The sequence below is a fragment of the Sinocyclocheilus rhinocerous genome, unplaced genomic scaffold (genome assembly GCF_001515625.1).
Source record: "Sinocyclocheilus rhinocerous isolate Xijiao unplaced genomic scaffold, SAMN03320098_v1.1 scaffold1434, whole genome shotgun sequence".
In the NCBI taxonomy this organism is placed as follows: domain Eukaryota; kingdom Metazoa; phylum Chordata; class Actinopteri; order Cypriniformes; family Cyprinidae; genus Sinocyclocheilus; species Sinocyclocheilus rhinocerous.
The window spans coordinates 178,619-197,022 of record NW_015642853.1 but is presented as its reverse complement, the minus strand read 5'-3'; the positions used below and the strand labels follow the sequence as shown (position 1 = coordinate 197,022).

At 40.4% G+C, this 18,404-nt stretch overlaps 1 protein-coding gene across 6 annotated transcripts in view; it reads right to left on the bottom strand.

The window, feature by feature from the left end:
• Positions 1-18,404, bottom strand: part of LOC107756873 (interleukin-1 receptor accessory protein-like 1-B) — a 165,105-nt gene that overhangs the window by 89,314 nt on the left and 57,387 nt on the right. For all 6 annotated transcript variants that reach the window (XM_016574189.1, XM_016574187.1, XM_016574191.1 and 3 more), the window contains 3 exons: positions 15,923-16,202; positions 8,030-8,216; positions 6,868-7,021 (listed from right to left, as the gene is read on the bottom strand). In XM_016574189.1, the coding sequence (XP_016429675.1) occupies positions 6,868-7,021; positions 8,030-8,216; positions 15,923-16,202 (621 nt within the window). The remainder of the gene's footprint in view (positions 1-6,867; positions 7,022-8,029; positions 8,217-15,922; positions 16,203-18,404) is intronic.

Sequence of the window (18,404 nt, the reverse complement as noted above, 5' to 3'; positions counted from 1 at the left end):
AATATTTTTGCTTGTAATCTGTTGCCACAATTTTATTGAGTAGATGTAGTGTATTATTTTTTACAGTGTGCCGTGAGTGCTGCTACATGATGCAAACTGTGCTCAGCTTTGCACAGATGAGCTGCTGTGGAGTATGAAGTGTCTTTGAGTCTTACGGACTGTACTGTGATCAGCAGGACTCTACTGTGAATGAACATTGTACTCACACTGCCTACAAACACAATACTGACATTCCAGGTTTCTGACTGGGAAAACAAGCAGCTTTGTCATAATGACAGCAGAGGGAATTTTGTATCATACAGTCAAGCCAAAATTTATTCAGACTCCTTCAACATTTCACACATTATCACAGTTTATTCGCTATAGTTTAGAAAATGGCAATAACATATGACAAGAACTCAGAGTTAAACGGTGTCAGAACAAATGCATCTTGATAATGTCAGATAACACTTAAGCAAAACATGGTCAGGTCAAAGTGTCTGAATAATTTTTGGTCCCAAATTTTTTTATCAATTTTACTGGTAGTCCACTGCATGAAGAACTTCTGGGTATAATATGTCACAGTTTACTTTATTTTGCTCTCCTCACTTACATAAATGAACTATAGTGTCGTGCACCCACTAGTAAAAAATATCAAAAATTATATCTGGTGTCTGAATAATTTTTGGTTTGACTGTATATGGGTGCTTTAGAATGGAAAAGTTATAAAGCAGCACATTAAGGCCACACGATCGTTCTGCACACACGTGAAGTCTATGGAGGTCCTGAAGGTCGCTCACTGGGTTTGGAACAGAGCCCTTACATAACCAGAGCATCAATATCATGTGTAAGTCCCTGCATGGATCTCTCTGACCTGAATATGGTTCTCATCTCACTCGCACTCCATCAAGATGGAGGATCCTGTGTAATTAATGAAGAACACTTTAAAAACAGCCCTTCATTTGGCCAGGCCTAACTAATGACTTCTAAATATAACCACATTAGACATTCTCCTCCACGCCGGCCATGGCCTCGCCGCTCATTTATTTAAAACTACTCTGAGCTTAGAGGAAAAGTGCCTCCTCATCACAAACCCCTGACACACATCAGGACGACGGGCGCTGCACACCAGCCTCAACTTCTCTTTTAGTTTCCCTTCAAAATGAGCTTGTGTCTCCTGCCGGCTCCTCGTGTCGTCACACCACTCGTCAGTTTTAGAAGATCCTAATTAAGCAAGAAGTCACATGGTAATATTAAACATCATAAATATCCAGACGGCTTTAGTCCCACTGAAATCAATCAGATTTTTGTTAATGATCATGTGATTGGAGCTCACCGTGTCTACATGTTAATCAGACTGAGACCGGCTCCGGAAGTGTCACATGACGTGTGTTTTTAAGTATTCAATCGCACATCGTGTCACATGCTCTTGGACAGAGCTGGTGACTGTAGCTCAACTACATAAAAACCCTGCTGCAGCTTCATGTAAATGCACTGATGAGACGACAGAGAGAAATGTGAAGTGGTGTAATATATGAAGAAGGTCGGCTGCCGTTTAACCCTGTAAAGAGAGCGGCCGCTGGACGAGCGTCTCCATCAGTAATGTGTTTATGAAAATGAGCCACATGACAGATCGCTGGCATTGATCACATGCTCATCCATCATACTACATGGTCCAAACGCTCTCTCTCTCTCTCTCTCTCTCTCTCTCTCTCCACTTCAGCCATATTTTCCTTCTCTCTGCATCAAGCCTTCGTTTATTTCTCTCGCTCTTTCTGCTGCAGCTGTTCTCTTCATTTCCCTCTCTATTCCTCCCTCCCTCTCTCTCATATGTAATATGGCAGTACAGGAACCATAAGGTGGGAATATCTCTCATTATTTTCCACTCTGTTGTCACGACGACAGCAGTTTGAGTGACAGATCTGAAGTTGGGCTGACAGGTGACGTGGGGCACCACAGACAACACAACGTACACTAATATCACACGCAAGCCTCATCTGAGCTCATATTAGAAAAGCACAAGAGAAAAAAAAACATAATAAAATGTTGACATTAAATATTGATTTTTATGTGGGATGAGCTTTACTGTTCCTGGAGAGAGAGAGGGGATGGGGAAATATGTCTCCGCTCCGGCTGCACAAACACACTCAAATGCTTCAGCGTTCACTCCGGTTTTCCTCTAGGAAAAAAGATCCAAGCACACCCTCATAAAGGACAGCAGCGCCTGAAACAGAGCTGTGCTTCTTCAGAACTTCTGCACACCCTCGTTATACTCAATTAAGAGAATAATTATTCACCTTTCATATGATAATCAGCGGGCAGAACTGAACGCTGCTGTGTGTTTAGATGTTCACCTGCTCACGATGAGGCGACGCTGTTATATAACGGCTCATCTGAGGAGAATCCTCTCTGAGCCGCGAGCTGTTAGCAGATCCATATTTCTCTAGCAAAAGCCCAATATTAACCCAGTCAGTTCCTAATGCATTATAAAATAATGCCAAAACTGTATTACAAACTGCCACAAAAAACAGATGCTGCAACATTCAAAGCACTTGATGCAAATCTACATTACTAGCAGAACTGAAAACAGATGATTCCATGGAAACATCATAACGCTTCAGTGATTAAATGACTCAATGAATCACGTGGAATCAAAAAGCTGTGGCTTATACAATGTGAAAATTAATTTAGGGCATAATGCATGATTTTATTGCAACATCATTAATATCGAACATGAATAAGCCACCGAGTATCCCAGTCAATGAGATATCAGTTGGCTGTAAGAAACATACTGTACGTAAAACTCTACAGAACTGAATCCTAGAGAAAATAATTACTAAAGATTACAGTGTTAATACCATAGTAACTCTTGTTCAGAAAGTTCAGACTTTCCCAGCTTCAACATCAGAATTAGGCTAACAGATAGCATTAAAAAAATCATTGTTTTATGTTTGTTTCTATTTAGAATACATGGTGGACAATACATTTGCAATGGTATATTAGAGTCTTGAGCTGGAATTAATATGGAGTTTTTTATGAAGATCCAGAGGGAGATCATCACACGCCTAAAGACTTCCATCTCTTTCCATGAAAGAAAAATAAATCTATCTCTACCCTCCCATTCGGGAACATGTTTTCAAGCACTTACTCTGAGAAGCCCATGAGCCAAATCCATGACACAAATTCAATAAGTATAATCATCTGTTTTCATTAGTCGGGCACCGGGACGAGGGTCTTACGCTGACGTCCTATAGGAAGCAGATAAGCCATTTCTATAAGTGCTGCATTTTAATAAGCTGCATCTGGCTGTTTGGTGAACAGTGAAAACTGAACACAGAGGATTTGCTCGCTCCGTGTAAGCACGAACTGGACTGGACTGTTCTAGAAAAGAGCCGGCGACCCACTGCTGAATGACAGTTTAAGTGTCTGTGAGCACAGGACTCAACGAGCCGGCATGTAGAAACCGTACATGATGTGCTGGCACCCGCTCTGTCTCATTTCTCCTGTTTTAGTCACATAGTAATGAGCTTTTTACCTTCCAACAGGGCTGCATGAAATGACGCGGTCTGAGTAACTGACAGCTCACGTAAGAGCACATGAAGGTGAATTATTAGAAACTGCAAGAGTAAAAACACAACGAGGGAGACACTCAGCATCAGCTCAGAAAAACCCACAGAAGAAGGATTGATGGACACGAACCCGCCATCTTTAATATGTAGTACAATCCTGAGGAAAAGAGCTTTGCACATAAACAAGCATTCAGGGAGTCGAACCTGTAATAAGCTGAAGCTTATATATCTCTGCATAATGGGTTACGATCAGCAGATTCTTGAAGATACTGGACACAAAAAATATAGCATGCTGAGTGTCATATGGCATTCAAATATAAACAGTGTTGGGAGTAACGTATTACAAGTAGTAACGTTAAGAGTTACGTAATCAGATCACTTTTTTCAAGTAACTAGTAAAGTAACGCATTATTTTTTAATTTATAAGAAAACATCTGAGTTACTTTTTCAGATAAGTAACAGCAGTTACTGTTTCTCATGTATTGACTGACAGCTCTCTTGTGCTCATGTTGAGAGAATCAGGAGTGAGTGCAGAGGTGTTGTGTGTGAACATGATCTTACTGTAGTTCTAGACTCAATGTCAACATGCTTTTACTCATCTCACTCGCACAGAAACAGAAACAGATTCAGTATTTCTCAAAATGACTAAAAACAGTGAAATGCAAACTCAGAATATGCAAAACCTGCAATAATTAAATATGTTAAATAGCACAAATATCCTTTATGTATTTAATCCCATTTTGTTAACCAATATTGTTGCTGCTGACCTTCAATGATCCAATTCAACCATTCGAATAAGCAAAAATGACTTCCTTCAGCCTGAGGCTCATTCATTTCACTTTTGGTGTGAAAGGGCTTTTACATTTGTCAAAAATAGAACTTTTCATATTAAAAACAAACAAGCAAGCCCAGCCCAGATGAGAAAAAGTAACAAAAACGTAACATAACGCATTACTTTTCATAAAAACTAACTAATGCAATTAGTTACTTTTTTAAGAGAGTACCGCAATATCATAATGCATTACTTTTAAAAGTAACTTTCCCCGACACTGAATATACATATAAAAAAAGAAGAATATGCGCCTTACTGTTTGTGGAGAAAGAAAGAGATGAAGCCCTGCAATGTCAAGAAATGAGCAAAGAAATCAGTGACATTATCTTCTCTAATATCTACTATAACATCATCACACCACAACAAGACTGACCAACTCAAGCAAATTACAGCACAATTACATCACTCATTCGGAAACTCAAACAAATAAAGTAAAGGTCAATGATATCAGACCCTAAAAACACATTGACACACTATCAGCACTCCGATAAAACACAGGCTCTCGAGCAGGTACAGAGTATAGAGACACAACATCAGGACATCTCCAGCCCTAATCAAACACACCTTCTGTAATGGTATGTGTTCGTCTGTCACAATCTGAGACACAGCGAGGATCGACTCCAGTCTGTGTCTCCAGCACTATTTATTATCACTCTCTCTTATCATTGCATTATAAGAATGACTTTTATTTACTCTACTTGTAATTGAATTTTATTATTTACTGTCATCCGGACTACATTTCTTTGTCAATTACACTGTTTTATTTTTCTTAATTTATGTTTATGTTCTGCACTATTCTCATTTTGCACTGTTTGAACTGCAAATGCTGCAAATGCTTTAGCAATATGAATGCAAAAATATCTGTCATGCCAGTAAAGCACCTTAAAACTGTGTGTGTGTGTGTGTGTGTGTGTGTGTGTGTGTGTGCTTGAACATTTTTAAAAGCATGAGGTTTAATTATCATACAGAAAAAGTATCATACTATACAAAAAATATGAGATCCATCACAGTTACATATGTATAATACTTAAATATGTAAATAAATAAATGGTTAACACAACAAGAACTCCTCTTTTTTCCTTAAAAGACTTGCATGCTCTATAGAAATATGAGAATGGGATTCAGATAAGACAACAGATAGATTTCTTTCTTTTTCTTTGACGACAGTGTGTCATAATGAGTCGTTGTTTGTCATTAATTTAAGTAAAGTCCTTGACAGTGTAATAAATAATTTACCTGAGCACACAATAGCAGATACATTCCATGAATGTGTGTGTGTGTGAGTGTGTGTGTGTGTGTGTGTGTGTGTGTGTGAGTCTAGCAGAACTGCAGGAACACAGGCTGCTCATCACAGACAGACTCATTGCTCTGACTCTGTGAAAACGTCTCTTCCAGCTGGGCCGTGAATTAAACACCAGCTGATTTCAGGCTTGACCTCAGAGATCCACCATAGTGGAAAAGCAACAATAGAGGGAACATCAGCCTTTAGTTTCACCCGTCTGCATTCTAACTGAATTAAGAAAGTCTGAGAGTTCAAGAGTTCAATTTGAGATAGCAAACATAACGCAAAACTGCAATTTAGATGCATTTTAACAGACTGAATAAATGAACTTCAATGGTTTAGGCTGGAAAATCACTCCATTTCCCAGAATGCATTACCTGTGCTGAATTACTCTGAATTACAGTTCCAATTCAACTTCCTGCATGCCAGTTCAATTCAAATTCACACGCATGAACTGAAAGTGAACTGATTCTTCAGTTCTGAATTCTGCTCAACCTCTTTCTAAGTCCTAAACATCAGGACAGACAGTGAGCGTGATTTAACCAAGTACAACATGTTCCTGGATCAACATCCTTGTTGATCCGGGAACATCATTCCAATCAACCAATCAGAATTGAGAGATAACTTTTCAGGAAATGTCAGTTTGGGTAAGGTTAGGTTTAGGGGTGGGGATTGGGTTAAGTCTGTATTTTTGGACAGTAATGTTGATCCAGGATCAACAAAAGATGCTGATCCAGTAACATGTCTTACTTGGCAAAATCACGGCGAACCAGGACGGACATGTGACGCGTGTCAAAATGAGAGAAACGCCTCCTCCTCTCATAGTCACTGTCCGTGGACTTTTGAAGAACAGCCAAGCTGATGCTCGTAACGCATTTCCAGCTGTGCATGAGCACCTCCAGTGCGGTTTAATATCAGACTAAATGAAGGTCGTGGCAGCATTTACAGACGGGCCTCATGCTGCCCTCTGCTGTCGACCCTAACACACACACAATCCACCAAAAACACACCACTAACTACAGATCACATGACAAACTCAGTTCCCGGATGGCCTCGTTCCTGCAGAGTTTAGCAGCAACACCTGCCTGGGAGTTTCTAGAGATCCTAAAGACCTGGACTGGTTGAGCTGTTGAGTGAGGTATGAAGCCTAACTCTTCAGGAAACAGCCGGACCGGACACACCTTGCTTAAAAGAGCTCATCTTACCTGTGACGGACAGCTCAGTGGTCCTCCTCACCACAAAACTCCCAAACTGTAATTCGCAGCTGTAATTCCCGATGTCGTCTTCCCGCACGTCTTTGATGGAGAGCACATCCACCTTCCTGACGATGCTCTGTCTCCACTGTTTCGGCCGGCATTCCTGCATCCATCAACAGATCGGCAGTTTAATGCGGCTCCGAACACATTTCATTGGAATGACACGTTAATAAATCGCCTTCAAGTGGGCGGCTTTCAATGCTGTCAACAGACTGCAGCACTATGGATTTCATACTTGACAGTGTTTTGACAACAGCTAGAGTTTCATCTGTAAATTGTTGCCTTGGCAATGCCTGTCAATCATTTATTTAGCACTTATTAATTTCCATGTCGATGAGCAGATGAGTTCATTATCAAGGCAGCGAACCATAAGAAGATGATGCACGAACTGTGCTGACGTTAACCAGTGTGAATCTCAGCTAAGAAATAAATGTTCAGAGATGAAGGGCTTTCTAATCGTCAATGATAGCGCAGACGCAATTCAACCATTTTAATAAAAACACACCGTTTTCGTATGATGAGAAGAAGCACTACAAAATATTAAAACGTTTTTTGAAAGAAGAAAAAGTGTTGTAAATGAAACCTCTTTGTTAGACTAGCTCAATTTATATAAAGCCACGGCATGAAGACTGATATCAACCAGTAAAGAACTGGATCAAATGAGTCATTTGTTGCTCATGCCGTGTGTTTGTTTTATCTTTCAGTTTTAACTCGTATATCGAACTAAGCAGAATGAAGAAGTTCACATTGATGAAAACTAAATCCAGTTATGTTTCCAGCACAAACGTCCACAGCCACGATCTGTCTTTGATTCAATTTAGCCAGAAAGAGTGGCAGACGTTTAATTTGAGGCTCATCTGAATTAGTGCGCAGTCCAATTTCACCTGTCTTATGGGTGGCAGAAACTGATCCATTCACAAAACTTTCCATCTCATTGTCTTTGCCTCAGGACATCAGGACTGATATAAAGTCAGTTTCTGCCTAACCCTAACTGCATGAGACTTCTGCATGAAGATGATGGCATGGAAACAAACTGAAGGGTATTACAGTACTATTAACACTAAACCAAACAACCTGTCTGCTTAGTGGTGAATACAGCACGTGATCGTACCTTGTACCATGTAATCTCTGGCTCTTTTCCGGTCTGTATGTAGTCATCGATGTCAGGACAGAGGATGTCTTTGCTCTTACTCAGCTCGGCCTTCTCGAAGTACCTCATCTTGGAGTTGTAGCAGAGACCCGTGTTGTTCTCGGCCACCGTGAGCGACATCGACACTTTCATACAGTATGTGGAGTTCCTGCAAAACACACCAAACCAACACCGTCAACAAGCTTCACAGAAACAGGCATTTCATTCACACTGGAAAAGGCTTTCAAATGTTCTTTTATTGCGATCAGCGGGAGACAGGAATCTCACGATCACATTACGACAAGGGTAACCTCTCAGAAATCCCAGATATTTACTGCTGAAACGAGTCAGTAAACACTCTGTTAAAAGGGTCTCGTGTTTTCACATCATTCTCAGCAATTGTTTCTTTGCTTGTCTTGGGCTCAGGACATCTCAGATCAGCAGAAATGAGAGCAGAGAGCCAGCAGGCCATTTCTCAGCTTTGTTAGAGTGGCGTTCTCAGCGGACGCCTCTTACTGCCACAATTGAATTTATTGGAAAACAACTCCCTGAGCAGAAGAAACAACACAATGCAGAACGGAGAGAAGAAAGGACAGAAAGTGCTGACTCAAAGAAGAGTGAACGGAGAATTAGAGACAGACAGAATGAAAACTAAAGATTAACATCCCTCCACAACATGTGATCCCCAGCTCCATTTTTAAAACAGGAGTCTTATAATTAGCCTGCGATTTGATTCTCTGATGAAATAATTCAACACTGTTTTCCTGTAACACTAAACACAGCTCTCGTTTATATACAGGACATAAAAACACAGGTGGACAAAACCAGAGTCTACAAATACAGTGAGTAACAATGAGTAATGAAAGGAGAATGTGGTCAGTCTACAGCCGGCGGATCTCATCCGGAGTCCGGGGCCATTTAATTACATGTAATCTGGATTACGTAATCAGATTCCAAAAATTAAATACTTGTAATTAGTGCTGGGCAATGATGGGCAAAAAAAATTTTTTTTTACCGAGATTAATCACATTATTTTCTGCGATTAATCGTTAACAAAACTATGCACTCCACTGTGCTGAGCGAGAGCACTTCTCTGCTGTCTTCACGTGCTATCGGAAACTTACTAAGTTACTATTTCCCACTTATGAAGTTGTGAGCGCTTCATGTGAGCGCTGCTGCAGTCTTAGGTCCACCCCATATGCTCTCATTGGTTGAGACACGTGATGACACCCATCCCAAGCCAGTAACCTACTGATCAACATCCCACCCTCCTGTGACCCATGGTTTGTCTGTGTGTGTATTCAGAGCCAGTGAGCAACGGACTTTCATAATAATAAAAAACTGTGTTAACACGAGATAAAATAATTGTCGTCGTTAACCAATTAATGCGTTAACGCGATAATAATGCGTTCACTTGGCCAGCCCTAATAAAAATACATTACATTAAAATACTCGTAGTCAGAAGACAGTTACTTTTTTATTGATTACATGATTACATATTATTCACATAATAGTCAGTCCATTCAGAAAGTCTTCCAGTTTTGTGGACATTCACACAGAGACCGGTCATTAGTCAGGAGGACACACGGCATTCCTCCACTGGATTCAAGAAGTGTTTCAACATTGCATTAACTTCTGATCAACATTAATTTATATTTGAATTATCACTCAGTGGGGTTATTTAACCATGTATCACTGAGTCTTTGGAAGGTTTTTGTCTTTCAAACACATTAAAATGCACAGATTGTAATTATTTCTTGTTTACATATAATGCAGGGATTCACCTGAACAAAATTGATGTGTGATTAATTTGTGATTAATTACATCTAGAATTTGATTAATTAGCATTAGTGGCTACATCATGGTGTTACAGATGATTTTGAATATGAATATAAAATATATGTAAAATTAATAATTTTTCATATATTTGAAAGTAAAAAGTAAAAGCCACGTGACATGTAGCCAAGTATGGTGTCCCATACTCGAAATATGTGCTCTGCATTTAACCCATCCAAATGCACACACACACACACACACACACACACACACACACACACAGCAGTGAGTAGTGAACACTCTCACACACACAGAGCAGTGAGTAGTGAGCACACACACACACACACACAGCTAGAATCTTAGTAGTATTCCTGGAAAATATTGTGTCTTTAAAATGCAACCATGTAAATAGGATTTTTAAGGATAAGAATATATTTGCAACAATTAATTAAATGACTCCAAACTCGTCTCTGACTCCAGCTTAAAGACTCCAGACTTGACTCGGACTTGTGGCTTAAAACTGATAAAAATTAGTTTTTAACACAGTTTTCATTTCTTTGTATAAACGCATCTGCCAAATGCATAAATGTAAATGTAAATCCCCTCAGAGTTTAGTTGAGAACCTGACATAACAAAATACATCAATTTTTTGGGAAAATGCAGCTGCTGTTAACCATGAAATTACAGGTCTAATAGTATTGATCTTGGAAGTAAAAAGGTTCATAAAGTCATTACTGCTGTGCTGTTGGGGAATGTCTGCGCCTGTTGATGCTTTATTTTTTGTTAATTTAGCCACTGCATTGAATAAATGTGTTTTCTTCTAAAAGAGATGAAAAGTAAGCAGATCTAGCAGTTTTTAGAGCTCTTCTATAAGTGGAAGTACTTTCACTCCATGCAATACGAGATACCTCTAGTTTTGTTTTGTTCCATCTTCGCTACATTCTCCGAGCTGCTCTCTTTAAGGCACAAGTGTGTTCGTTATACCATGGTGTCGGACTCTTTTCCTTAATCTTCTTTAAGCATAAAGGAGCAACCGTATCTATTGGATATGCTGAGGAATTAAAAAATATAGCTTTAGCTATATGGAGAATACACGAGACTAGATAATGATCTGAGACAGTTAGTCAAGTGCAAACTCTAAGACTACGTGAAAAATTTAAGGGGGTCTGAATACTTTCCGTACCCACTGTATGTATCTCACCAGCAGAACGGTGAACGGATTTTATTTCAGTGCACAGATAATATATTTACCTACAGTCCCACGCTCATTTGAGCATCAGGTAATAATATCAGTGAATCCACAAAAAATTGGGTCAGCTTATAATTAATGGTATCTTGACTAAATGTATGATCATGTTTGATTCATTGTTGGAAGCATTAAGGACCTTGGAGGAGAATTTATCACGTTTAATTAGTGGATGAAGGCAGCTGTTATGTGGGAATAGGGAAGCTTGCATTGGTTAAATCATTAAACACAGGCCATAATTCCCTCTGAACGCCTGCGGATCGTACAGAGATTCAGAACATGAAAATGCAGTGAAACACGACACAAGAAATGGCCAATCAGAGTGTACGAGGAGCGAGGAGCTGTCTTGCAAAAAGTTTGGAAACATTAAAATGTATAATGTTCGTCAAAGAAGTCTCTTCTGCTCATCAAGGCTGCTTTTATGTGCTCAAAAATACAGTAAAAACACTGAAATATCATTACAATGTAAAACAGCTGTTTTCTATGTGAATATGTGTTAAACTGTAATGTATTTCTGTGATGCGCAGCTGAATTTCCAGCATCATTACTCCAGTCTTCAGTATCACATGATCTTCAGAAATCATTCTAATATGCTGCTTTGCTGCTCAAGAAACATTTCTGATTATTATCAATGTTGAACACAGTTGTGCTGCACAATATTTTTGTGGAAACCGTGATACACTACCATTTAAATATTTTGGGTGTGTTTTGCTTAATGCTTTTATTTAGCAAATATACATTAAATTGATCAAAAGTTACAGTAAAGACATTTATAATGTTACAAAAGATTTATATTTCAAATAAATGCTGTTCTTTTGAATTTTCCATTCATCTGTGAATCCTGAAAATAAATCCACAAAATATTTGCATAAAAACTATTATTAACATTGATAATAATAGGAACCATTAATAACTGAGCACCAATAATAATTGTTTTTACTGTATTTTTGATCAAGCAAATGCAGCCTTGGTGAGCAGAAGAGACTTCAATGAAAGCATTAACAAATTGTAATGTTTCCAAACTTTTGACAGGTGCTGTACATACTGACGCTGCATGAGGATGCGTGTAAAGATCAGTGGTACACATCAGTATAACGCCTGCTAAAAGTTCACTAGTACACTAGTGCAGAAATGAGCTATACATTATGAAATAAAAGACAAGAGATGCTAGTCGCTCTGATCAAGATCTAACATCTAACACAAAGCACTGTAGTTTCAAACAGACATTCTGCAGGATGTCAAAAAGCCAGATGCATTTCAGCCACATTCACACCAGTAATGCAGCATCCGGTTCATTTCTCTGACTATAACAGATGGAACTAAGCATTCTGGGGGAAATGTGAATGAAATACGGCTTCAAAAGCAGCCGTAGAGTCAGAAGCGCTGTCCCTTGAGTGATGTCTGTCTGAGGATGTGCTGTGGCCAGTCGTGGTTCGCTACAACGCTTCTTTAAATCAGTATTTTATGAGCGCTGTATTATTTATGAGCCAGAGGAACGTCAGGCTCTGCTGGGAGTGGAGGAGACACGATTCGGACAGATGCATAACTCATGTGTCGCAGCTCCGAGGCCGGCTTATTAACTGTATACTGCTGGAGCCCAACACACCGCCACTGTTTACCCATAATGCCTCTCAGGCCTCAATTCAGCCAATAGCCTTCTGCTAACGTGAAGTTAGGCGTTTTTCTCTCTACATCGCCACATCCCACAATCCCTTTAGCGACCAGAGTCTGGTCCGTAACATAAACCCATGAACACCCGCTTCTCATCTCAGTTTCCTTATGCTCGTTTCTGACTTTTCAACTTTATTAACAATTCTAATGTTCAATGACTGTTTAAATTCATGTGACGTAAACATTTGACTGCTACAATAAACTTTATAAAAGCCTCTAAACTCATAGTGCTTTCTTATCTCATCTCTAATAGACACACACACTCAACTTCAATCCACTACATCATCACAATGTTAAATGGATTATTTTAATGTTTCTGCAGTTGTTGCATTTTTTACAAACTTAAAGGCACAATATGTAATTTTGGTAACACTTTATTTCGATAGTCCACTTTAGACATTCTATTAACAGTAAGTAACTTTGCAACTACATGTCAACTAGCAGTTAGTAGAGTATTAGTAGACTGTCTGTTTAATATCTTCTAACACTTTCTTTGTCAACTTATTCTACTAACCCTAAACCTACCCTAACAGTCTACTCTGAGAGTTAGTAGACATGTAGTTGCAAATTAATGAGAATTAGTTGACATGTAGTTACAAAGTTACTTATAGTTAATAGAATGTCTAAAGTGGATTATCGAAATAAAGTGTAACCGTAATTTTCGCCGCTAGAGGACGCATATTCAAAACAAACAAAGAGACAAAGGCGTAGTTTGATGACGGTGTGACTGAGTGAGGAATCATGGGAGTTGTGGTCTTCATCCTCACAGCCGATGCAATCCGACGGGACTCGGGCAGAAATCATGTTCATGGATGAGCTAATGAGGTGTTTCCATGTTTTCTACAAAACAAAACCGGAAATTGAGGGGTTATGACGTCATTGGCAGGCGACACAATGACACTATAGACACGGTGCGTGCTTCTAGTTAAAATTGCTTATTTCTCTGGATTTAAACATTCTTAGAAACATTTGGGATAGTCTAAGTACACAAGTCAGCAAAATATATAACACTGTTCTAGTGGTTTTTGGATATTTTAATAAAAAAATCTTACATATTGTGCCTTTAACAAATGATTTAGATTTTTTTTTTAAATGGGGGTCGTTACAAAATTTGAATGTTAAAATAGGGATCCCCTGAAAAAAAGGTTGGCAACCACTGGTCTAGACCCATTATACAGTATGTGGCATTGTGAAGACTTGATCAATATGGTGCCTGATCTCTAGATTTCAGAGATGTGCCTCTAGCAACCGCTTCTTCCTGATATTAACTAGTGTGCAGCTGTCAGTGTGTCCAGTAGGTGGCAGGAGTAACACCACTGGGGGAAAAAAACAAAACAAAATAAAAATTATGAACAGAATAATACATAATAACATACCAAAAGCTAAAGCTTCTCTATATCTGTACCCTGGCAGAGAGAAAGATTCTAATCAATTTAAGACTCAATGGTCTGTTCCTGATGGTCATGTGATCTGATGGAGATATTAGAGCAGCGGGAGTGAGTTACAGTAATACGCTTGTGTTGTGATAAACATGATGCTCCTTTAAACTCCACTGAAATTCTTCTTCATCATTTGTTACAGTGTTTCGCTTCAGATCAAAGGTTATCTCAGTTCAGAGAGAAACTCAAACATCTTCTTCTCCTAATGAGGGAACCTAATGAGCCATTGACAGGAAACGGCCTTTACCTGCGAGGTTAATGACGCACTACAACATGCAAACGTATGGCGCGCTTTCCCTGCTTCTGGTGGATTGACCTCTGCAGCGGAACTGCTGCTGTTCGCAAACATCATCACATCAGAAGAACCGACGCTCAAATCGTTCATTTAGTCTAGAGACGTGACCTGAATTGAAAATGCATGAAACCTTATTATTGAACACACATCATAAATGGTAAAAGTGTGGTATCAGAAATGTGGAACGAAGGCATCACGGGGTGCTCTGGCCAGAGCTGTGAGTGTGATCTGTGATCTCATCACTCTTCATTATGCACTTCACTCACAGCTGTCATTTGTTTTGATGAGTCTCTGTATTAATACACCAGACACAAGTCCATTCTCCTCTGTCTCTGTCTGTGTAACACGATGGATGGATGAGGTCCTATTGATTGAGTTAGTGTTGCTCCTGACTACTGTAAATGGATGTGACCATCAGCCCAAATCAAATTCCCCAAAACAGCTCATTATACAACAACAGATTGATAATGAGAGAGACCACAATTCAGAAAACCTGTCAAAAGAGCTCCTCGGCTCTGTGATTCCTGAGATGTGGAAAACATGGACGGAATCACAGAATGCATTCATAAAAATGGAATTCACTGTATAATGCGGAATGTCATGGAATTTGTCTGATTTTGGAAGAATAAATCAAAACGTCAATGGTCAGTTCACTTAAATCGTGATACGGTCTATTGTGTTTGAATATTAAAACAAGAAAAGACTATTTAAATATGAATCCAGCGGTGTGTTGCCTGCAGTGTCTCACTAAATGAGGGCATGAAGACATGAACTTCATCTCCAGAGCTGCTCTGAGAGTCAATTCAGCAGCTTTACAGTGATTACTTTGAGAAAAGCCACCGTCAAACACACACTGAGACTCTCAAACTGCCAACATAAAAGTTTGGTGTAACTTGAAGAAATGATGACAGAAATATATTACTATTGTACAGTAGAATGTATGTCTCAATGTAATAATAATAATAACACTAATAATAATACTAACACTAATAATAATAATAATTATTATTATTTCTATTTCATTCACTATATTGCTTCGTCATCTAATCAACGAATGTTATTGATGACCTTAGTAATGTTTTTGAGATGATATGCACCTCATGAGTAGATCTGCTCACATCTGATTCACTACTGATCCAGTAAACACAAACATTCGTTTGGGGATCGAGATTTACATTTAAAAACAGAGAATCATGATGCTTACAGATGAGTATGAAGATACACAGATCAGCTTCAGGTAAACATTCAACATGAGATCACACACACACACACACACACACACACACACACTCACACACACACACACACTCTCACTCACACACACACTCACTCACACACACACACACACACACACACACACACACTCACACACACACACACACTCTCACTCACACACACACTCACTCACACACACACACACACACACAGAGGAAGAAAGCAGCTCGTACCTCAACACGCATGAGTAATGTCCGGCGTCCTGTAACTCGGCCGGTCTGAACCAGATGGAGTCCTCCTCTTTACTCATCCGGCTCCCGTCGAATGAAATGGGTTCCTCGAAGTCTCCATGGCCAGTGCTTTTGTACCACATCAGATTGAGTCCGGCACTCTGAGCATGTGTGTAGTTCGCACGAATGTATCCATAAAATAAAGCGCATTTAATCCTCACAGGCTCCCCGAGCAGAACTTTGTATTTCAGGTAGTCCACAGACCAATCCGTACAGCCGTCCACTGCGGAGACAGAGAACACACTGTTAATACGACATTCGGCATCTGACAGCACAACATGAGGCCTTATTACATGAAATAACACAGTCAGACACAGATCAGGGCCAGTGTGTGTGTGTGTGTGTGTGTGTGTGTGTGAGTGAGTGTGTGTGTGTCTGTGTGTGTGTGTGAGTGTGAGTGTGTGTGTCTGTGTGTGTGTGTGAGTGTGAGTGTGTGTGTCTGTGTGTGTGTGTGAGTGTGAGTGTGTGTGTCTGTGTGTGTGTGTGAGTGTGAGTGTGTGTGTCTGTGTGTGTGTGTGAGTGTGAGTGTGTGTGTCTGTGTGTGTGTGTGAGTGTGAGTGTGTGTGTCTGTGTGTGTGTGTGAGTGTGAGTGTGTGTGTCTGTGTGTGTGTGTGAGTGTGAGTGTGTGTGTCTGTGTGTGTGTGTGAGTGTGAGTGTGTGTGTCTGTGTGTGTGTGTGAGTGTGAGTGTGTGTGTCTGTGTGTGTGTGTGAGTGTGAGTGTGTGTGTCTGTGTGTGTGTGTGAGTGTGAGTGTGTGTGTCTGTGTGTGTGTGTGAGTGTGAGTGTGTGTGTCTGTGTGTGTGTGTGAGTGTGAGTGTGTGTGTCTGTGTGTGTGTGTGAGTGTGAGTGTGTGTGTCTGTGTGTGTGTGTGAGTGTGAGTGTGTGTGTCTGTGTGTGTGTGTGAGTGTGAGTGTGTGTGTCTGTGTGTGTGTGTGAGTGTGAGTGTGTGTGTCTGTGTGTGTGTGTGAGTGTGAGTGTGTGTGTCTGTGTGTGTGTGTGAGTGTGAGTGTGTGTGTCTGTGTGTGTGTGTGAGTGTGAGTGTGTGTGTCTGTGTGTGTGTGTGAGTGTGAGTGTGTGTGTCTGTGTGTGTGTGTGAGTGTGAGTGTGTGTGTCTGTGTGTGTGTGTGAGTGTGAGTGTGTGTGTCTGTGTGTGTGTGTGAGTGTGAGTGTGTGTGTCTGTGTGTGTGTGTGAGTGTGAGTGTGTGTGTCTGTGTGTGTGTGTGAGTGTGAGTGTGTGTGTCTGTGTGTGTGTGTGAGTGTGAGTGTGTGTGTCTGTGTGTGTGTGTGAGTGTGAGTGTGTGTGTCTGTGTGTGTGTGTGAGTGTGAGTGTGTGTGTCTGTGTGTGTGTGTGAGTGTGAGTGTGTGTGTCTGTGTGTGTGTGTGAGTGTGAGTGTGTGTGTCTGTGTGTGTGTGTGAGTGTGAGTGTGTGTGTCTGTGTGTGTGTGTGAGTGTGAGTGTGTGTGTCTGTGTGTGTGTGTGAGTGTGAGTGTGTGTGTCTGTGTGTGTGTGTGAGTGTGAGTGTGTGTGTGTCTGTGTGTGTGTGTAAGCAGACCGTCATCCATCGAGAACAGTCCAAATGACAATTCAGACACAAATACAGCTCACATAAACATTTCTACTGGAGAACTCACGCAAGAGCTTGAACAAAACTACATGTCTGCTAGAAGGCCTCACTCCATATGCTTACAATACAAGCGCATTACTGTATATGCGCTTGCTGTGTGTTAAAACAAACTTGATGTCACATGCTGCTAATGAATTACAAATTCTAGACTGTCCAAAACTCCACACATTTGTATTTGGCATTTAGAAACAGATTCTGCACCATTCCTGATGTGATCTGATAGGTCTAGCAAAATGTCCCTGTGGATTTTCGTCCAGTATCTCTCCTCTCCTCCTCCATTATCCCACGTTCTGTCTGTCTGAAACAGCTGCTGCAGACAGATGCTGAGACCTCGACAGGCTCGGCTAATTGTGTCTCCCTCAATGTTTTATTTACTAAAGAAACAGCACAGCAGCTAATTAACACCAAGAGAAGCATGTCGCATTATTTATCCGTTGCATTCTCTCTCTCTCTGAGCGCCAAATACCCGAAATAAAACACAACGACTCATTTAACACGCTGAAAAAGTCAAAGCCTGTTGGACAGAGAGTCAAATCTAAATCCTAACAAATCTCAGCAGAGCTGCTCTGTGAAGGATGCGTTCAGCCGGATGCTCGTGCTGTATATTGAGTGTGTGGAGGGGGAATGGGTGAAGGAACGCAGGAATCCCTGATGAGTTTTGGCAGGGATCTTTCGGAGACGCCGCTGGTGCAGCTGGTGTCAGGTGACATTTACAAACACTGACAGCAAAATAAACCCCACTTAAAGTGTTACGGGTCTGTTGCTATGGCAACGGGAGGGGGCTGGTTGCTGTGCAGCCAGT